The 24,220-nt window shown below is 28.1% G+C and overlaps 1 protein-coding gene across 3 annotated transcripts in view; it reads right to left on the minus strand.

Moving 5' to 3' along the window:
- Positions 1-24,220, minus strand: part of LOC142329404 (WD repeat-containing protein 47) — a 777,359-nt gene that overhangs the window by 12,361 nt on the left and 740,778 nt on the right. For all 3 annotated transcript variants that reach the window (XM_075373979.1, XM_075373980.1, XM_075373981.1), the window contains 3 exons: positions 5,082-5,422; positions 1,595-1,731; positions 324-546 (listed from right to left, as the gene is read on the minus strand). In XM_075373979.1, coding sequence (XP_075230094.1) covers positions 324-546; positions 1,595-1,731; positions 5,082-5,422 — 701 coding nt within the window. The remainder of the gene's footprint in view (positions 1-323; positions 547-1,594; positions 1,732-5,081; positions 5,423-24,220) is intronic.

Genomic DNA, 24,220 nt, shown 5'->3' on the forward strand with positions numbered 1-24,220 from the left:
ACTTTACAGTTAGCAGATACAAACTGTGATAAATGAGCCCTTATTTATTTTAGTATTCATGAATTGAAATGAATGTGTGGAGTATCTAACAACAATAATACGACTATATTACTATGTCCAACAACTAACTCCATATAAATATTCTATGTAAGCATTATTTAGGGAGTCCACAAAAATAATGTTGTTACTTTTGTATATGTGTGCACATGTGTGTGTGTATGTACACCTGTGAGGACACACAATCACGCATATATGCATGTATGCAGAAACTAGCTAGTAAATAACTATTAGAAATTTTATAATAAATAGTAACTAAGAGTTACCTTGAAGATCGGTAAGAACAAGTCTGTTATCATAACCAGCAGTAAGCAGATAGTAGGCACTAGGTGAAAAGCGAATAGAACGTACATCAGCTGTGTGAGGTTTAAATGACTGAAGCGTACGACCACCTCTAATGTCATATAAAACACAAGATGCATCTTCATGACCAGAGACAAGTAGCCTTCCAGATGGTTCAACACAAATAGCTGCTACTGGTGAACCTTGCTGTTAACAAATGAACATAAGTTTGAACAAAATAATCAAAATAAGTCTGATATTACATTATAAAAACAGAACAGCCAATCCTCAAATCATATAACAAGCCATTAATAAAGAATACAGATTAACAGATACAAATAATAATTTTAAAATACTAAAAATTAATAATGGTAAAAAGGAAATAAAAATACTGGAAAACACCTAAATTTATATTTTCAGAAAAAAAATGACTATTCAGAATAAACAAAAAAATAAATTAACAACATAATCTAATAATAATAAAATAGCTATAACAAATTCATTCTAGATCTGTTACAACAGCAAAAAACATTATTCATAAATAACATAAAAGAAACATTGACTTTATGTTTATTGTATTTACTTAGCTGATGTTGCAGTTAAAGACTGTAAAATCACTACTATAACATGTGTGTCACGCCACATCCTTTCTGACTGAATTTTGTTGTTTAAATTTATTAATTATAGACACTGAATTAAAAAATTATAAAAAATCTATATAAATATATATATATATATATACACACCGTGTGTTCCATGAAGAGGTATATGCTTTTGATTCTACTGAAAGTTTAAGACCTCTAACTTCTACAAAAAGGTTCTACAAATGTTCTGTGAAAGTTTCAAACTTCTAGGATTTATATGAACAAAATGGCGGCTTGATAATAATTAGAACTAGAATAATTAAAAACAGTCAGATAATTTGTCACGGTTTTAATTTAATAAAGCAAATTAATTTGCTTTATTAAATTTGACAGCTGTTTAACAACGCATCATCTGTTTTTAATCATTTTTGATACAAAAAATTTTAAACAATAAAGTTAAATGAACAATATGTTTCAGTATGTAAACAGGAAACAAAAAGCTATGACCAAGAACCAGCAAATAAATTTATGAGCATTTCAAAATTACACAATATAACTTTCAGGTGAAGTTATATTCATTAAGCCAATATTCCTCTAAATAAATAAATAACTTAAGACAAAAATACATCCTAAATAAAAGGTAAAAATGTAATGATTAAATGATTGAATACCCTTGTGTTTGGTGAAGTTGCAGGGGTGACAACATTTACACAACCTCTTGTTCTTAGATCCCAAAACCTGACAGTTCTATCTTGTGCACCACTAACAAACATTGCACCTCCCCAGTTATATAGTGTCAAAACATGTCCTGAAAAAAGAAATCACAGCAACTTAAAAACTTTATATACTTAGCATGCATACTTAATTACTTCCTGAAACTTACATATATTTTAGAGTAAATAATCCGCTTCATATAATGTAATTGACATTATCATCAATCAGATATTTTAAGCATTCAGTGATGTTAGAGAACATAACTAAAATTAATGATAAATTTACTTTTATTGGATTTTAGTGGTTGTACTGCTGGTGTACTTTTGTGACAGGGTTCAATTAACAGCAGCACCTTAAAACTAATTAGCCTGAGACTGGAAAAGACTAACTACTGTACTATAACTGTTTTTACCGTCATTAATTAATTCATGTATGCTTTTTTACCCAACATTTTATAAGTTTTAATTACTTTATTATTAACTGCAGCACTGACATCTAAGTAATTAGCCGTTAAGAAAATCCTAATAAAATAACAACATTATTTACTGCAACAGGTAGGTGACAAAATAAATTATTTTATTTTATGAGCTGAAATAATGAAAAATTCTCAACTCTCACTGTAAATTTAACTTAGGACCAATAGATGAATAGATGAGAAGCCATGCTTACCAACTCATCAAATAACCAATCATAAATTCAATTCTGCTTTTGTGTACAACCTGAATGAAATTTAAAGACAGATTTAGCAAAAATTTTTCTTATCTACAGACAGGAAGATAAAGGTACATAGGTGGATTCAAATGAATGCATATTTTCCGAATTCTAAACACATAATACTACATAAAACAAAGAATTACATTAACAGTTAATTTGCTAAAAATATTTTTATTCACCTTCAAATAAAATCAGTATTATGTTAGTTATAAAAAAAATATGATTAACAACTTACAGTACAGTTCATAACATATAAAGAATATGTTATGAAAGAATTATTTTAGTTTGGATAGAGTTTCATGTTTCTTTATAAATACAAAAAAGCTAACAACATAGTTGTAGGACTTTCCTGTCATGCGGCTTTTTTCTGATGCATGACTTACACACACAACTTAATTAAAAATATTTATAATTTTATTTAAATACATTTTTTGTTTATTAAATTCAATGATTCTAACTAAAGCACATTTCACTCATGCGGGTGTAGTGGTACAAGCGGCCACTTTAAATAAATTTTTACACTTCAAATACTATTAATTTATTCAATTCTACCGCTCACCTTTGATGTCATAACATAGCAGAGGACTACAGCAGTAGTCGGGCTGCTAAGTGGAATGTGAGATGTGTCAGAGGGTGGGTGGGGGTGGATTAAGACCCCACCCCACTTTGATAGGAAACAAATTTGTGGATTTAATGAGATGCTAATAGAAAAACTGCAACAAAAAGACCTACCTTCAACAATGTTTACAATGTTTCAAAATTATTACTATATTTTAGAGTGGGGGTACAATTTAGCAAAAAGATTATTACACTAAAGATGTTTTTTTAATAATTGTTCACAAAATATATATATATAAAAAATCACCCATGTACTGCCTACTATAACTCTTCAAAATTAAAACCATTTTTTTGTATGGGCGTGAAATTAAGCAAAAATTTTTTTTACAAAAGTTGTTTATTAACATTCATAAAATTATCAAAAAAATTATAATCTAATCATGCAAAAACCTGAGAAAAATTTGTTTTTCCCACCTGTATCCTCCACACCCTGACCTTCTGAATTGAAAATTTAGTAGAATCAATGTCCCATATATCGAAGTAATCTGACCAAGTTTGGTCAAAATCGGTCAAGTGGTTCTGAAGATATAAGGTGATTTATAGGCAAACACCAAAAAACATTTTTAGGGGTAGAGGTAAAATTTACCAAACCTTTTCTTTTTTTTACAAAAGTTGTTTATTTTATTAATATTCATAGAATTATTAAAAAAATAACAATAACCTTAATTATGGAAAATCTGGAGACGATTTCATTTTTCCCCTGTATCACCCACCCCTAACCTTTTGAATTGAAAATGTAATAGCACATAGCCCCTACTATAGAAATATTACAGCCAAGTTTGGTGAAAATTGGTCAAGTAGTTCTGGAGATATAAGGCAATCTACATGCCAACATACACACATACATATGTATGCATTTTTTCATGGAAATTTCGATGCAATTTTTAAGTTTTCTGGGGTCCTAGAGGTCAAGATTCGGTGAAAACTGAATATGCCTAATTTTGACCAATCACCATACTTTCCCTTCTATATAGCTACAGCTGCTATATAAATGGGAAAATAAAAATAAAAAACGAAAAGTAGCACAGAAAAATTTGAAAATAAGAGATGTATAAAATAAAGAAAAGTATAATTACTCCAATTATAAATTTACTTTAAAAAAAATAGTAGGAGAGAATTTTGGAGAAATTAAATAGAGCTGTAACAGTTTCAGGTACGTACAGAAAACCAGTATTAAGGGAGAGAAGAAAAACTGGAAACTAGTGTCAGATCAATATATTCCCACATAGAAATGTCTGTATAATCCTATAAAAGGTCTGAATGGAAATGAAAAACTACCAAATGTGGTTTAAAAAAGAATAAAGAGATCGCTAACCTTAAAGGAAATTGTATTTTGGGATTAAATAAAATAGGAGACCATATTTTGAGATCAAAATTTGATGGACTATAAAAAAATATTAAATAAAAGTAAGGCATATAATGTAAAAGAAGATAACATACACCAGAATTGTAGACCTGTTTAGAAGGCACAAAATTAAATAGGCTAAACAGATAGAATTTAGATTGAGAAGCACTCACAAAAAAAAAAAAAAAAACAGGGAAATGATAGAACAACTGCATTATCAGTTTACCATCTCAAGTCAAAATAAATGATTTATAAAACTTAGTGGGCATTAAATCTTTTAACAAATTTTAATTATTTATTTATTTACTCAAGTAAATACAGACGAAATCCCAACTAATTACCAATGATATGATGATGATAATCATTCCAATCATTAAAATACCGATTAGGCTTCAAAAGCCTGTTCCAAAACCATGAAAATAGGAACAATGGTTTTGTCATTTGTACTGTAATTTTCTGAATTATCTAAATGTTTTTTTACCTGTATAAGTTCTGGTCCAACCAAATTCTGAAAAACAAGTTCTTGCTGTAAACTGATTTGGTCATGCTTTAACATATTGTACATCATACATATTTTGCAGTAGTAAAGTGTAATTTTAATGAAAATCAAATGAAATAAAAATACAAAAACCAATTGACAATTTGTTATCATTTCTAGCAATTAAACAATAGGCAAAAAATAATTCTTATTGGAAATAGTTAGCTAATTCATATTCCTATTGTAGCTATTATAAAAATAAAATAAAATAATGATGATAATTACTTACCAGAATGTCCAGAGAGAGCTTGGTAAGCTTGTCCAGTGGCACAATCGGTAACATATATTTTACAATCACCAGCACCACCACTAATAAGTAAACTCGATTTATTACTTGTATCTTCTAAGAAGCATACATCCCGTACGGTACCATCATGCATAGTTAATTCTATTTCTTGACCTTCTAAGTTTGATGTTTCTGCATTAAATTTCATCAATTTAACTGTTTTATCATTGCTGCCAGTTGCCATTAAATCGCCAATAGGAGTCCATGCCATGCAATATATTGAACCCTTATGGTGTCTTGTTCTTTTGTAAAGTACTGTTGGTTGGTAAGTTGCATGATCTTCTCTGCAAAAAAAAAAAATAGAAGAATATTATTAAATTATATAAAAGAACAATTATGAAAAGGAGAGGAGCACATTAAAATGTTACCTCTTTCACTGTATATTTAATTTAATTGCATATTTATTTAATTCATAACAATACAGCAAATAATAATAAAAAAAAAATAACAATAAAATTATCAAATCTTCATGAATTACAGTTACAAACTAAATGGGAACTCAGAATTAAATAAAAAATGGTGAGTTACGTGGAATATCATTCATTATTCATGGTCAAAACCACTTTTACTGGTTAAAAAGAAAAATCGAGTTGACAAAGAAAGAGGTAGAAAAACTGGAACAGGCAACATGGCCTAATTCATTATGTAGAAAGAGGAAAATAGAATGATTCAATATGTCAACTTTACATAACCATGAATTTTTGGCAAAGCAAATTTCCAAGAGGAGAAGTACAGTTCTTGAAGAGGATGAAAAATCCCTTGGAATTGTAATCAATCACAGCCTATGCTCATCTCCTTCAAATCAAAACCATAAGCACTATTTTATCTTTTTTAAAAAGTTGAATTTATTAATGTTACAAATATTTTTAGCTTAGGATATCACTTATCATTTCTGTTGTCCAATTATGGTGCCCATAACAAGAATGGCCTGACTAAACTTAACATTTTGTGCGCATAATTATGCTTTAAAAAAATTCAGTAGAAACACATATATCAAATTCGTTGGAGCACTATTAAAATTCATAAATTGAACTGGATTTCCAAGTAGTCTAAAAAGTAAAGTTGCAGTGACAAAATAAATCATAGTTCATTTACATACAGAGAAAAAATAAAAATTAATAAAAATTGGCTATTTCTTACACATACATTACATTTTAATGAACGCATAATACTATTTATTATCTTGGTCTGATTAAAATGATATCAAGTTAACAGAACAAATATTTAAGTTACAGTAAATTGTTTAGCTTCATATTTAATTTAACTTAAATAAGGGCTACATCTACAAGAGTTAATTTAAGAATTTTAAAATTTATTCAACCAGCCAGAAATATATTATTTCAAATACTGCTCAGTTTTGTCACATAAATTACAAAAAAAAAGAAAAGTTTATGCATCAAAGTTTAAGTTAAAACTGCATCATCAGGTTGACATAAAAATTCAATAGAATTCACTTTTATGCATCAGTAACTGAACAATATAAAAATACTAGCTACAGAGGTGTGCCCTCCGCAACTAGGACTACTGGGCATGTTGCATCTCGGAATGAGATTATTAGGTGTCCAAAATTGATTACCTCTTCTGTAAAAATATTATTTTTTGAATGATGAAAATTGATATAACTAATATTAAATTAGAGATTTAACTCTAGAAATTGATACTAACAAATCGGGATTTTCCGCTAGTGATCGGTACATTCCAGTGCCTACTTTTTGGTTATAGTTCATTATTTTATGAAGAAAAACAATAACATAAATAAAAAAATATATTAATATATATTTCGCATATATATCTATATATAATAATATAACAAGTATACACCTGACCACCACAAGATATGTACTAACGAATCAGGATTTTCTGCTAGTGATCGGTACATTACGGTGCTAAGAGCTAATGGGGGCGGACACACACAGACCCACATACAAATGCCCTTTGGTAGGGTAGGATAAAAAACAAAACAAATCATGAAAAATTTATTTTACAGTGAAGCTTCAATGCAAACACAAAAACACAACAGAAAATTAATTAATTAATGGATAATATAAATTTTAATAAAATAAACAATTATCTCTTTTTTATAATACTAAGCAATCATTAATTAGTACACAACATTATTTACAAGTTGTTCAGTTTTTTTTCACCAAAGCAGTCAGACAGCAGAGCAATTTTTTTTTTTTAACTTTTTGTACTAATCTTAATGACTCTAGTTGATATTTTATGACTGGTAGGTTTTCCTGTGTATATTAATTTAATAATAATATATTTTAATATATATATATATATATATATATATATATATAATCTTAATATTAGTATTTATAAACCACCAGATACACACATACAAAGCAAGATTGATCTTACCGTCAAATATATATATATATATAATTTTGAGTCTAAAATTTTTACTTTAATTACTTTTATAAATAAATTAATATTTTATTCTGATCATTGCACAATAAAACATCGTATGAATCACATCAGATATGGGTAGGTGTGCTGCAAAATGGTTAATTGCCTAAGCATTTATTTATGTTAGAGAACACCATCACTAACAATTAATTATAAAATTAAAAAATACAAATCGTTAAACTCCATATTAATAATAAAATAAATAAATAATTATAACAATAGTAAACTAAATGTGTGAAGATGAAAATAAAATAAGAACAACATAAATAAAGATTCAAAAATATTACTGAAAATACTTGAACACATTATTTGTACATGTTAAATGCAGAAAACATTTTTAAAATTATTTTTTAGCATTATTTAAAAATTTATTGACATAATAATTATCACCCCTGACAACCACTCCAGCCTCCGTAGGGACCTACAGGGGGGATGGAAAGAGACAGGTCTTAGAGGCTTAAGTGTCAGAACAGCCTAAATGACCTTAATACACCACTGACATATTTATGTATAATAATCAAAATAATAATAATAATATATATACTATTACATAAAGAGAAAGAGGGTTTTTGTTTGTTTGGGATAAACAAAAAACTACCTTATCAATCGCAACTAAATTTTTACCCATGTTTCTTGGCACATAGATTTTTGGATATATTTCATCTCAAAAACTCTCTAAAAAATATATATATGTGTAGTGGTGGAGATTTTCTGGTTGAAGCACAAACTTTAGTGAATTGATTTAATGAATTGTGAACTATGAGTGTCCTACAACTATGTAGCTGGGTTTGAACTGAATGATTATACATATCTAAAAAACAATTTCTACTTTTTTTTCAAATTCCGAGTTTCAAGGGTTATAATGGATTTTTGAAATTTTTTTTGAAACCCTGTTATTTTTTTAATTTCTTGGTAACAAATGAAGAAATCAACCTAATTTTTGTTTTTGTTTTGTAGATTTTGTTTTTTTTTGTTTTGTGAGTATTTTTCATGGCAAACCAATTTTTAGGTTTTGAAATTTTACCGTGAAAGGAGTTGAAGAAAGATAAAAAAAAATTTGAACAGTGATTGTAAATTTTTCCAATCCTGACTATAGTAAACAAGATATTTAGTAGATTTGGGCTTGCAAAATACTCTTCAGTTAAATATTTAAAAACAATTTTAGGGTTTTTTATAATTCTGATTTTTTTTAAGGGATGCGAAGATATGTGATACTGTGGCTCAACCAACATAGCCACTGCCAACATTACTGTATGTGTAACTGGCAGCACCGGCCTCCAATTTTTATTTTTTTATCTTTTTCCTCCTCCCCAGGCCGGATCCTGCAGTTAAGTATTAAATAGCCCAGAGGGAGTGTCCTTTACTGTAACAGGCCTCCACGTCTCGGCCCTCCGGTCGGATCTCACTTTGCGTCTGCCTCAAACCCCCAGAGTAGGATCCACCAGGCTCGGCTTTGCCGTCCCTGGGTCCCCACTCCAGGAGCCAGGACTCGGTCTTTATGCCAATGCCTCTAACAGGGACACCCTGAGTGGGGTATCCCCGCCAGGACTCTGTCTTTTTTGCTTGGGGGTGCAAGAATTCCTGTGCCTCATCGCTAGTGCCCACTCGTGCAAGCACGGGGAAACAGCAAGTCCACAGAGCGTTGTCCCTCATCCCCGAGCCTTCTCCTGAAGAATCCTCACCACGAATCCTGAGATGATGTCAAAGCTCTTGGGGCCTCTCAACATGGTGGCAACCAACTGGAGTTAGCTGACCAAAAAACATAAAATAAAAAACTGATCGCTACAGGAAACTTAAGTAACCATATAGCACGGGTGAAGCTGTGACAAGGAGCTGATATATATATATATATATATATATGTCATTATCATGTGTTACCTTCTCTGAACCATATTTTACTTGCAACATATTAATCTCTAAAATTTCTTTCCTCTTTTTTGCATTTTCTACTTATCCTTCTATTACTTTAATCAAGCCTTCTTCCTCATGATACATCCCAGTCAGTTACTTTACTATTCTGAGTTGTTCTGATTACAGTTTTGTTTTGGTTAACTCTTCACATTATTTCATTTTTCACTTCTTCTATCCATTTAATCTTTTTCAAACTTCTCCATACCTATATTTTAAATGCCTCCCAACTTTCTTTCTCATTTTCTTAATGCTCATGTTTCAGATCTTAAATAACACCACAACAATGTAACAAAAATATAATAAGTTCATCTATATTTTTTACTTCTTTCATGTATGATGGAATTCCTAAGAAATTTTAAATCATAAACTGTTTGTAATATTAATGTAACAATAACCACATTATATGATTAAATATCAGGTGAGCAACTTGCAAACTGCTATAAATGCAATTACAAGTAACACTTAATGAAAAAAATGAAAACATAAGTTAAATTGAAATTTACCTCACAAAACATTGTTAATGCTGTCGATTTCTTGTTGAAAGTTAACTTTCAGTTCATCAATAATGAGGAGATTTGGTTCATAAATTCTATCCTTCAAATAGCCCCAAAGGAAAAAATTGCAACTACAAAAATCTTGGGTAGGTGGAGAACACCCCCTCTGCTGACAGCGTGTTCTGTAAAAGCCACATGAACACGTGGAAATGAATCATTTGATGTGAGAAAAGTTGCTCCATCTTTTAAGAAAAACCTGTACTCTTTTTCATGATTTTTTGATTGAATGTAAAAAACTGTACAGTACACTTCTGTATTGATAATCTGTCAAAAAATACGAGGGTGGTCCAGAAAGTAAGTTACATTTGTGCCTAGTATGGAGATGGGTGGGGATAGAGCCGTCATCGAAATATTTCTACACTCAGTACGCATCAAGCTGTCGTAGCATGTAGACTGTGATCTTTCTATTTTGGTCGTTGTGAATTATTGAAATGTGCAATTCAATAGAAAACCCTGTGAATTGTGAGGTGCATTCAGTGATTAGGTTTTTACTGGCAAAAAATCTCAAACCAATTGAAATTTATCGGCAAATTTGTGAGATGTACGGAGATGGAACAATGAGTGAAGGTGGAGTGAGGCAGTGGTGCATTCAGTTTAAAAATGGCCTCACCAATGTTCAAGATGAGGACCGCAGTGGTCGGTCTTAGCCTTGTGACTGATGAACTGATGATGAAAATCAATGATAAAATTCATGAAAATCATCGCATTATGATTACAGAACTCTAACTTCATTTCCCCTAAATTTCATGTAATTTACTGCATGAAATTGTATCGGGAAAGCTTGGTTATCATAAGTTTTGTGCAAGATGAGTGCCAAAAATCTAGCAGCAGTAGTAGCATTAAAAGTGACACTTCAATAAATGTAGTTTTGAGCTTCAGTTGCAATTCATAACAAAAAATATTATTAACAAATAAATCACCCATTATTTTCAATCACATTTGAACATCATTAAACTTTAATAAAATAGAGTAAATGAAAATATTAAGTCTTTTTTCAGCTTAAAAAAAGTATTTATATATATAATGAATTACCATCTACATTTTATTCCTACATGAAAGTAAATTAACATTTCACTTTCCTAAATTTAAATTTAGAAATTATTTGTTAATGGCAAAAAATTACAATGTTGTACAGTACATAAAGTAAATGTATTTTTCCAAACACTACCATAATTTATTTAAGATGAGCAAACCTATTTCTTGAAAAATTAATTGACATGTAGATGTTAAATTACTTTTATTAAGTTAACACTATATGCATACTTTACTTTTATATATATACCACTTAAAAAATTTCACTTTACTACTTCCCACAACCTCATTTTTCCATTAGTACGTTTAATATTATTACAATCAAATATTCATATATTTTTAGAAATTTAATTCTATCGTATCAATAAAGTGTGAATTTTTCTACATTATTAGTTTTTTCTTTCTTTTTTTTAACATCCAGGACCACTGTTTGGCATTGCTTCAGAGGATGAGATGAATGACATGTAGCATGTGAAAATACCATGCCTGACCAGCATTTAAAGCCGGGACCTCCAGATGAAAGGCCAAGATACTACCACTCGTGCCACAGAGGCCGGCCTATATTATTAGTTAACTGATAAGTATGTAACTGTCAATTTATTCAAGAATATGAAAATATTTTAAAATTTACTTATTATTGTTTCTTTCTCAAAGTACATAAAAAAAAGGTTCTCCTTGATAATTAAAATAATTATAATTACTAATTTTATAATATGCCATTACATTTTGTTTAATTGTGTTTATGAGCAAAATACTTTGTAAATAGCAGTTTGCCATTTGATCATTTTATAATAGAGTATCATAGAACACATAAAAAAATAAAAATTCTGGGTTATTTATTGATGTGCTATTTATTTATCTGATATTATACAGCTTAACAACAACCCAAAAACTTAATTATAATTCTATAGATCAAAATTACATTGACAATATTAGGTATTCATTAATTGTTAAATATTTTACATTGTTATAAATTCTATAACACTATATTCATTTAGGTAACACTATATTCAAAACATAAGTTATTCATAGGATAATATGCACATTTTTAGGATATCTGGCAGTTGCATTTAGTCAGATAACTACTTCTCCTTTCTGTGAAGTGACATGAAATTCACATAAGAATATTAATAGAATTTAACTTTGATAAATTTTAGAATTTTAGATTTGGCTAGCCAGGATATATTTTTCAGCAATGGATGGGAATTACAAGAGAGAAGTGAAAACTAATAATAAATAATAAAATTTAATTTTCACAGCTACAAATCAATCTATTACCTTTTGCATGAAAAGATTAATAATAATTAAGCTCTGAGATACAACAATATATATTCAAAACATACATGAAATAATTATTAGGAATAATGATTTTTTTATAATATAGATTACTTCAGCAGTTTATCACAATCTAATTATCACCTGATTTAATCATTTTATTAAATGTCATATAATCTGTTTAATTAAATTAAAAGGGATGTTAATCAAAAATCTCATATATGATTTATTACCCACGACGAAATGGAAACAGTATATGCATCTGGGGTAAGAGATTGTATGTGTGTCTGTTACCATTTTCCTCAAAAACTACTGGACCAATTTTGATGCATTTTTTTTATAAAATAGGTATCACCTCATAACAGGTTCTTATACATGTTTTACAGTTATAGGCCAGCAGGGGTCGCTGCAGTAGAAATATGTTTCTCTAAAACGGCATTTATGGCCGATTTTGATGCGATTTTTTCATTACATAAGTATCACCTCATTGCATTACATAGATATCACCACAGAGCAGGTTCTTGGATCAGTTTTACAGTTATAAGCCACCAGGGGATATTGCAGTAGATATGTTTCTTAAAAATGGCTTCGTGGGTTTTTAAAATTTTTAATTTTATCAATTTTTCTAAATATAAAACAAATAGTCTTATGGGTGAATTTTTACATCTAAGTGGTTTAACAATTCAATCTGTTTATACAGAATTTTCCAAAAATGTTTCTCCCATACTTAATTTATTATTATTTTTTTTGTCTTCAGTCATTTGACTGGTTTGATGCAGCTCTCCAAGATTCCCTATATAGTGCTAGTCGTTTCATTTCAGTATACCCTCTACATCCTACATCCCTAACAATTTGTTTTACATATTCCTAACGTGGCCTGCCTACACAATTTTTTCCTTCTAAAAACCATACTTTATAGGAACCATCTAACAAAGGAAAAACATTTATATAAATGTAGGTCCATTTTCTTTTCAAGTTGAGGCTAGTTAAAGATTTCTGCGTTTAAAGGTCAAATAATGCTGTATTAAAACTTTATGGACACAAAATTTTGAGCAAAATTAATGGTTTTATGAGCAATCTTATAAGAAAAATTGTAAAAAAGTATAAAGTATAAGTAACAGAACTGTATTTCCAGTAGTTTCTGATAAGTCTATTGTAAAACCAAAAATTGGATCTAATATTTTCAAGTTTGGTTGTTAAATTATCAAAAACTACATAAAACTTCAAAAAATAAAATTTGTAAAGAATTTAATTCTGACAAAAAATGATGTAATTAAAGTCAATAAAGATCATATAAAGCTGTTAAATATTTATTTTTATTGAAAATTAAATACAATAAAAAATTCTAAAAATCTTACAAAACAATATTAATGTGAACTTTTAAATTATTTTGATAAAGGGAGTACACCTATAACATATGGCAGTAACTTCCAAAAATACTATGTATATTAGTTATATATCACTAAGACAACATTCAGTCTTCAGCAGAGAACTTAATGCTTATACTGAATGCACGATCACAGGTTCTTTCATGACCACAAAAATTGGGATTGGATAAGAGTTTTCCTTAAGGAAGCTTGTTTTCAATGGCATCCATTGTTGACTCAGCACTGAATATAGAGTATATCAGAAATTTAATTCTAATTCTTAACTTACAACCATGTATTTATTGTTTGGTAGGGAAAAACTTTCCTCAAAAGAATGTATATATTTTTCAATTAAAAACAGATTTAACCTTTATAAAAATTATTTGTATTATCACATGCATTACTATCATAAGTTTTCTCCAAAGAGAAAAAATTCTCTTCATAATAAGAGATAAAATATGGATATAAAGACTGCTTACATTAAAATGAAGTAATTCTACAAATTTCCACAAAATTGAGAATTAAAGTATTAACTAAATTTCTTCAAAATCTATCAGCCTTCAATTGCTTTGTAAATAAATGGGGTTCAAGGTTCTCAGGAAGCTATAGTGTCTGGAGGAAAAAGCAAGCACCATACATTTTTTACACCATACATTTTTACACAGTATAAAAATTTATTTCAAAATCATTGACTAACATACAGTACTCCCATCCAGTTTAATTACTCTCAATCTCCCAAATATCTGTTTGTAGGATGAATACCTGGAGGCAATTTAGAAGCACTCCTTCAGGTGGAATTTTTAGAACGTCTTGTTTCACAATAAACCTTTGAATATATTCTTATTTTTTACTGCCCATCATTTTCCCTTTAATTCTGATGATGCCTTTTTATGCAGTTATTGCAGTAAATTAATATTTATATATTTATTTGGTGAAGAGTGGCTATGTTCAAGGATTTGTCTTGAATAGGTCTATAGACACTCGATCTAACTGGGCAGAAAGTTCAAAATTGAACTGGGCTGTTCATCAAGTAAAATCAGATAAGACCTGCTATTTCTCCTAATTCATATATATATATATATATGTGAAAAAATTATATGAATGAAAAAATTGATAAATGAAATTGATATGAACGTTACACACAAGTGTAACATTCATATGAAACAAGATAATTTTTTAAGTTATTTTAAAAGATCTCTAATAACAAATTTTTTACGAATGAAAGTGTAATTAAAACATAATTTATAAAAATAATTATGTGTTCTTGTATTTTAATAGGTTTGTTCCTACCACAAAGTAATGTTATTGGTAACATTTTAAATGGTACTGAAGTATGTAAAAAAAAAATCATTTTTAGTATAATATAAAATCAATAATGACTAAAAAATTAGATAGGATTTTATGTTACAAGTGCAAAGTATGTTATGTTAATCTGATAAAGGAAAAAATAAAATGTAAGTTGCAGTAACAAAATTAAAAATATTAAAGAAGAGAGAATAGCACTAAAGCAGTGAACCAATAATGTTAGAAATATTTTTAAGAAAATATTTTGTAGTTAAATTAAGCATTTCTAATAAATATACAAACAAAACTGACATGAGAGAAGATATATATATATATATATATAACATTGGAAATAAAATAAACAGGCTGTGACTTATGATTCATCACACTCAGTTTAACACAAAACAAGACTGCACTCATATTTAAATAGCTACCAGTTATTTATCTCACTTCACTTTCTTCTTTTATGTAGTCTTAATTTTTCATCGTCATTATTCACAATAGTAACTTTAGTACATTTCTATCTTATAATCTAATCTGTTGAATTAAGAGAGAGATGACAAAATTTAAATGTAAACAGACCAGAAGAATTACAATTAGCCTACATTGTTGATTTGTTTTGATTCACTCATTTATTTTAATTCTCTAATTTTATTTAAATGTATTATTCTTACTACCTACATTGGTCTGACAATAATAATAACAGAAATAATTAATTAATAATTTGAAAAATTTAATTATCATTAGCAATTTTTGTAAATGTTAATACCTATTCATAGAAATTTTCTAATGAGTTATTAAAAAATGTAAATATACTATCTTACTAGTTTTATTTTTTATAGTCTCCTATGAAGAGGTTTAGTTTTAAATAGGCTGTATGTATTTTTGCATAGAGTGATATGGGTAAAATTTCATATGAATACCAAAATAAGTTAAATATGGTAAACATACAAAATAAGTAATTTTTGTTATACACAAACAACATGACGACCTTTCAAAATAAAACTCCTGTTATTTATGTTTAAGATAATTATTTCACTTAACTATCATTTTAAGGATATTGTATGAAATGATTAATATGTATGAGCAAATATTTTCCTATTAGCAGCTATTCAAGTTTTACATAAGGTTTATGGTGATTTTAGATTCTTCTCTTCGCATTGTAAGCAAATCGAAGCAAATTCCAAAACCTCCCTTTATTTACATAAGACTGGCCAATTTATAAATCATTAGTTTTCCACTGTGAATTAAAATTTGCTTATCACTCTCCATAAAAAAGGATTGTGCATGGGTATGTTTGTTATATGTGCTCACATTTTTATTTTAGTTGCTATTGGCACAGAGCGGACCAATGATGGTGCATCAGGCAGCTGCATACAGCATATCAACAATTCATTCGTTCAAATGATATATACTTTTTGATACAAACGATTTAACCAAAATTATATTTGTGTTTTGGGGATAAAAAGGAAAACATTGGATTAGAGCTGTATTAAAAAACAACTCAAGAAACAGCTAAAAATGTTTAGGATTTTGAAACTTTCATTGGAAAAGTTTTTATTGTCATTACGCTAAATTCATGAATGTTATTTAGTTTAAAAACATTTAACAAAATCATGTGTAATGAAACATAAACCATGTAACATTTGGCATTTGTAACATTAAGCACTTGTAACAAAGGCAGGCCTTAGGCCTGCCTTTTTTCTAGTTAACATTATTTTTTTAAATAATAACATTTTTCACTCTTATTGTAGAATGGTAACACTTCTGTTAGGTTTTGAGTTGGAATTCAGTCATGTTTGTCATTTTTGCATCCTATAAATATTCTCCTCAACTACCATAAAATGGGCATAAACCGTTTGTTATCAAAAAAATATGTTATAATTATTTCATGAGTTATGTTATAAATTTATACTATTAAAAAAAAAATCTATAAAGATTTACTTGTAGATTTTTATATATAAAACATTTTTTTCATTTACATATACTATATATGAAAATTGAACATTAAAAATAAAAGTAATTACCATTTTTAAACTAAGTAAAAAAATAATTTATTAAAATTTCTTAAATAACAGGGGGTAAATAAAATTAAGATTACAAGTATTCCACAATAAACAGCGTGTACAATATCTGAAATTCTTGTTTATATTTATTATTATTACAAAAAGATATTTATTTACAATTAAGCAAAATTACAATAACCGTTGTACATATTAGGTACATTATGAATAGTTTTTCTTTAAATCAATATATATGTAGCTTACAATTATCTCAATATATAACTGACATTATTAACAGAAATAAAATTTAAAACATAAAAAAATGTTTTTTAAAGATATTAGTCCAAATGATTTTTTAAAAATATTATCCAACTTCCATGGCGAGTGGTAGCATCTTGGCCTTTCAACCACAAGGTTCTGAGTTTGAACCCTGGACAGGCTTGGAATCTTTTATATGCAATAAAAATTGCATCCAACATTCCTGCACACAAGCTATGAGCTTAGGTGGTTAATTAATCATAAAAAAAACTAATAAATAAAAACTGTCATTATTATAACTGGCATAATTTAGATTATTTATATATTTCATGTAAAGATACAAATAAGAATATTAATTAAAAATATTTTTTATAAAAAAAATACAAATTTAATTAAATTTTTAGCATCATAAAAAAATAATTCTGGAGTACAGATCAAGGATTTTGTACATTTCCACTCTTTAAATTATCTTTAATTTTAATTTAATTTAGTTTTATTTTATGTTCAAAGGACATTCTAGAAGTACCAAAGCAATCTGTGTTATTAGGATAAGTAGAAAGTATTTATTATTACCATTCTTCTGTTCATTTCGAGTTGTCAAGTGTTGCAAAATAATACTTTTGTAAGAATAAGTAAAAGTGTAACTCCCTGCTGTTTAAAATGCTTTAATTATGCTTTAAAAGCACTCAACAGTATGAAATCTCAAATTGCAATCCATCTAGCATTTATAGAAATGTTTCAGAGACAATGCAAGCATGTCTGACACAAAAAGGTCTGAAGAATTTCTTCTTTGATGACTTCTTTAAAGAGAATAACAAAGGGAAGAGATACTTTCAGCGATAGTCTGGTTACCCTTTATTGGAAAGATAAAAAGCCAAAAAAAGTCTAAAACATGATTTTGGGATCTAAGAAATTAAGTGTTTTCTCAGATACACTTTTCACTTAGTTTGAAATGTGTATGTTAAAACGCTATAGCCATAATGTTTTTAGACCAAAAAACATGATTAACTCACGTTTTTAACATGAGTTAAAAACTGTAGAGCCATTAATTAGAAATAACAAACTCCCAGGCCAAGAATATTAAGAAAAATGAGGACTGAAACAGTTTCCTATTGCATTCTTCATTGAGCCAAACATACTGCTGCATATCAGTATGCCAAGCCAATGAAGACAATATTCAGACCTACAAGTAATTCCTTACTCTAGTTCATCACAGGGACCTAGCTAATAATAATCATTACATGTAGACAAAGCATTTCTTACTAGTGCATCTTGTACCTCAATTGCTTTTTCATCCATCACACCCATAGAAAGACTGGAACAGATAGTGCACAGCAACAAATTAATACACCACTTAATGTACAAAACTGTACTTGCAATATAATTTTCTGTAATACAAATTTATTATGCAATTTAAAAAGAAAAAGATGTACAGATGATATATGTCATTCCTTCTTAAACAAAATACTTTATATTCATTAGGCAGAGTATTAAATAATTAACATTTAAAACAAAAATATTTATTTTTAGAACAACAGTATGCGTGTGGAATAGTCAAATATCTCATTTATTCTTCTATTAAATGTATTAATTTGATTAAAAAAAAAAACATGACTAAAATGTGATTGTTTATTAGTTAATTGTAGCATTAATCTTTTTGATATAGAAATAACTCTACACATTTCTGTTATGGAAGGCCAACTATTAAAAATTTCTGTAAGGAATTAAAAATAATCATGCAGAAATTTAATAGTATGGAAAAAAGAGCAAATAAACAGATACACAAGAAAGAATAGGAAAGAAAGAAAAGAAAAGCCTGCATATTCATTGAAGCATAACTGAGTGAAAGTAATTCATTATCAATCCTTTACAATTTACTACTCCGAGCGTCAATTGAAATGTTGAACAATGATTAGAGTATAGTTATTTTACTATTATCCATTAAAACAGAATATTCTAAATGTTTTTAAATAATGTTTTGTGTTCAATAAAATAGAACCAGAATAATCATCAGCTACAACAAAGACAAAGTTACAAGTAAATAAATATACTACGCACACTAGAATGAATACTTTGGCATTAAAATATTGTGTTTACCTTTCACTTGCCACCATATAGTTCCATTGTAAAATATAAAATTAGGTTTAATCACAACCAGTGCTCTTACTTAATTTCTATGAATAGAGAGAAAATCATCCATTATATAATACATAAATTATTTCTGCCAACATAAGTCATGATCTTTGCCAAAACATAAAAATATTCTACGCACAAACTGAAGAAAAAAAACATGAAAATACAGCATTTATGCCTAATTAGGAATATCTGAAGTTACTTGAAAAAAAAAAACATGTGTGAATTTTTAATTTCATTTCATGAGAAAACACTTGGTAGTTTTGAAACCTTCAAAACATTAATAAATTCTTATTATTTTCACAGTAATACCAAGACAGAACACTGACATAACTTAATGAATAAGCAATTCCAAAACAAACAACAAGAAGAGAAAGATATTTGTTGAGAAAATCTGTTCCTTATTTAATTGAAATTTTAAAAATATTAGTGAGATAACCTAATGACCTATGCATCTGTTAGGAAATCTTTTATAAAAAACTTCATCTTTAAAAGGAGTGCTCTCCTTACAGTTTGGTAAATTATATACAGCGTAACTCTACTCATCTTGAACTAGATAGCAGCAGATGCGGTCCAGCTGGATTAACTCTTTCATTCCAGAAATGTTACACTGCCTATTGAAGTTACATTAAGTGTTACATGTAAAATACAAAAACTTATTTTAAATTGTTTTTAATTAATGAACTATTAATAAATTGAAATTTCTTTTACAATATGATTAGTTCTGAAGAAAATAGATTTGTAAAATACGGAATCTACCTACAATAAAATCATTACATCACTCACATTTTTAACTTCGAATACAGGATTGATTGGGTGAAGGTAAATTCAGAATGTTATTACAATAAAAAATTTATCAGCAAAAAATTTCAATTTACTAAAAGTTATCTCAATTTCAATCTCATTTCTTCATTTTTTTCTTTATTCAACAAAGAAAGTTTTTGTTTATTCAACAAGTAAGTTTACTGCAAACTTGAAAACAAGACTTAGAGCAAGCAACTTAATTGCAAGCATAAGCTTGAAATTTATCTTCACTATTTTGGTTCTTAAATAAAATGCTTTCACCACATATATCACCTTCAATTTCTTCTTTTATTAAATTACAGTAACAAGGATCTCATTTTCATTGCCCTCAAACCTAGTAATCCATCTTCTCCTACTGTTCTAAGTAGCACTCTTCAATAATTTTCAGATATTATTCCTTCAGTTAATGTTTCATTAACTTATGCAATAGCAAATTGTATGGAAAGAATGAAATGTAATTATAAAAATTTGTATGAAAAACCACCTGTCATTTGGATTAAGCGAAATCTGATTTAATGAGATCTGAAACAATGAAGTTTTACTGTAGTCTTTTTAATAAGTACGTTTTTAAACTGGAAATTTTAGCTTTGCTGATTTCTATAATTAAAACTAACATGGTGAATACAAAAATTATTATAATCTGTGAAATATTTACTTTAATGAGTGAAAATGTATGTGTAACGTAATTTTTTCCCACATAAAGGATTTATTCCTAAGTTGTTGAACACTATCTGTCTGTTTTTGTATACTTGTGATGCATGTGAAATGTCTGAGGTACAACTAGTGGCATGGGATGCTTATTCTTTTGAGTAGTGACTGGTGTCTGCAACCGTTATAGTTGTAACACCTGATATGTACACACTAGCTTATATTATTTACTTATTCATTTATGATACAGTTTTTTACAAATGCACATTTACATTTTAAACAGCAATCAGTAATATATACAAGTAATAACATTATTTTGTTGCAACCGAATAACTTTTATAATAAATATTTTTTTATATTGATTGGTTGTTAAAATATTTGTATTGATTTTTACATTGGTATTAAATCATTCATAAATGAATTTGCATTCCATATATAATTTACAGTTTACAAACTTTACATATTAATAAGTTAAGAACTTTATAGATCTACATCCTAGATGGACAGCCACGCCAAAGTAGTTGTAACTTATTCCATTCCCATTCCCATTCCCTTAGAAAGATTACTTCTATTCCAAAGTATATTACGTTTAAAATTTTTTTTGCTTTTACTTCTCTGGTCCAGTACAACACTGAATATCTAGTTACCTAAACTGAGATATTTTAAATAAAAATTACTAACTATTTTTGTTTGTTTGTTCAGGCAAAACGTTTTACAAAGTGCAGGAATTTGGATTAATGTATTTTAAAACAGTACAGGATGATTCTCCACCATTACCGAGTAGTATTGGACCATTATAAAAAAAGTATAGAGCAAAAAATTCTGATCTAGGCAGTATTTAATGTTTTTCAAAAAAACCTTCTACATTAAACACATGCCTCAGATTACTTAATACTTAATGCATTCTCTGCAGTTGAATATGTCTTTCATCGGCTTGTTCGTTTCATAGTTTGTCATATTGATGATTTCTTACAACAGTCAATCGATGTGAACATTCATTAGAAACACATTTATTGAATCAAAACTATGCATTTTAGTACTTGATTCTCATATAAAAGACACTTGCGGATCAAATCATGTCGATGTTACCTTTAATAGACTAGACTTCGTTTCTTTTGACAACTTACATTTCTTGTATTCCTGCATTTTAGACAGCTTCTGCTCATGAACAATAGCAGACACTTGACTCTGAATCCTACGCATCCTTTTCACCTTTAAATAGTTTTTAATGAACCTGTTTTGATTCAAGAGAATTTTCTTTCCTCTTACAAGATAATCTATTTTATAGGCCTGCCCGTAAATTTGCTTTGATGAAGTTAAAAACTAAAAAGAATAGAGTAAACAATTTTTGAAAAAAAAAACTGAACAGACTTCAAAAAGAAAGATTTAAATTAAAAAAAAAAAATATTGTATTGAAAAGGAAAACAATCATTTTCTCATTATGCCCTCAATACAATCTTTGAAGCTTTTTTTCTAAGTCTGCACCAAATTCTTGAATTAGATTTAATTCAAATAAATTTCATAATCCATATCTTTTGCACTTAATTCATTTAAAATGTGATATCTACTTCAAAAAAAAGTCAAAAAGATTGTATTAAGCACATTCATTAATACCATCAAATTTTTTTATTATTTTGTAGTTATTATATATATTTAATTATTTACCTTATCATTATTTCATGTGTTTATAATTTAAATAGACTTTAATCACAAATATTTTTTATCTTAAAATTAATTGTATATTCTGTGACATTGTTCTGATAAGTTTTAACATAGCTTCTCTTATTCCATTCAAACAAATGCTGGGGGTAGTTTTTTTTTCCATGGAGTAGCATATCTAACCATTCCTAAAGTTATCTAAGTAATATATTGATTAGAATAAAACATTTATTTATTTCAATAGAGTACTGACCCTACATTTAAATTAACATCCATACAAAATTCAGATGGTCCATAAATTGAAAATACATGACTATTGTGTGAGAATAATTGTTATCAAACAGTTTTTAAGTGAACAATTTCTGGATATCTAATGATGTTCCTTTATCATCCTTGTCTCATTAATAAATGGAAGGTTCAATTCATTAATAGATTGAACTCATTTCCTACAAAATGTTTCAGGGAATCACAGTGAATTCGTATTTAGAATTTTTATTCATTACTGGTGACCATTAAAGGGTATTATCATTAAGAAATGACTATGTAAAATGCACGATGAAAAGCAGTGTTTTAATCTTCCAATATTCATATAAGTTGAAAATAAAAATAAGCTTAAATATACAGAGTGATTCCAGAGGAAACAGAAATAATTTGGGAGCTGATTCTAGAGTTTGAAATAAGGAAATAAGTTTATGTCTGACAAAAATGATTAACAGATGTGAAAATTTTATTATAAAAACATGTAGAGAAATCAATTCTGAGAAAACTGATGTAATAAATTCCATGAAAGAAAAATCAGCTTTTATAATTAAAAACATAACAGAAAAATATGAATTTGTAAAAAAATAAAAACAGCTGTTTTTACTACAATATTTTATTCTAGTATAGTATTTAGTGCTGGCCTCTGTGGTGCAAGTGATAGCATCTTGGCCTTTCATCCAGAGGTCCCGGGTTCAAATCCCAGCAGGTATGACATTTTCACATGCTAAAAAAATTATCATTCATCTCATCCTCTGAAGCAATACCTAACAATGGTATTTAATACGCATTTAGTAGAATTTTTACTACTGTTCGTGAAAATGTTCACTTTCCACTTTTTTTTTTTTTAAGTAAATTAAAAGTATTTTAATTTTTCAATCTAAATTTATTGAACTAAAAAGAGCTTTTTTTAATTTTTACAAATTTCTAACATTTTTTGATGAAGTTTTTTTTAATAATAAAAGTGTTTTTTTTTTCTGTTTTTCACAAACTTTATTACATCAATTTCATGAGAATTAAATTCTCTACAAGTTTTGATAATAAAGTTTATTACTCATTTAACAAAGTTATTGTACTTCAAACCTAAAAAAAAAAAAAAAACATGTTTTCATCACCAAATTTTTCTGTTTTACATTGGATGTCATGAAAACCATGGACAAATACAGTTCTGCAACCTACTTTATTTCATATTTAAGATAAAAAAACATAAGAAACCATCATGTTTAGCCCTCATATAATGCCTTAAAAATTTCTTTATGGTCTTATTTCACCGGTGGAACTGAAATCAGGATAAAGGTATTTGCTAGCGATAACTCAATAACAAAGCTTTTTTTGACATATGTTTGTATGAATTTGTTTCCTTCTTTCAGGCTCTAGAATCAGTACTGAAATTTTCCCTTTCCTCCAGAATCAGCCTATGCGTATTATATAGTTAAATCATACATTTCTAAACCAGCAAGCATCTTTTTAAATTATTATATGAT

This window comes from Lycorma delicatula, chromosome 8, assembly GCF_047948215.1.
Source record: "Lycorma delicatula isolate Av1 chromosome 8, ASM4794821v1, whole genome shotgun sequence".
Lineage (NCBI taxonomy): Eukaryota > Metazoa > Arthropoda > Insecta > Hemiptera > Fulgoridae > Lycorma > Lycorma delicatula.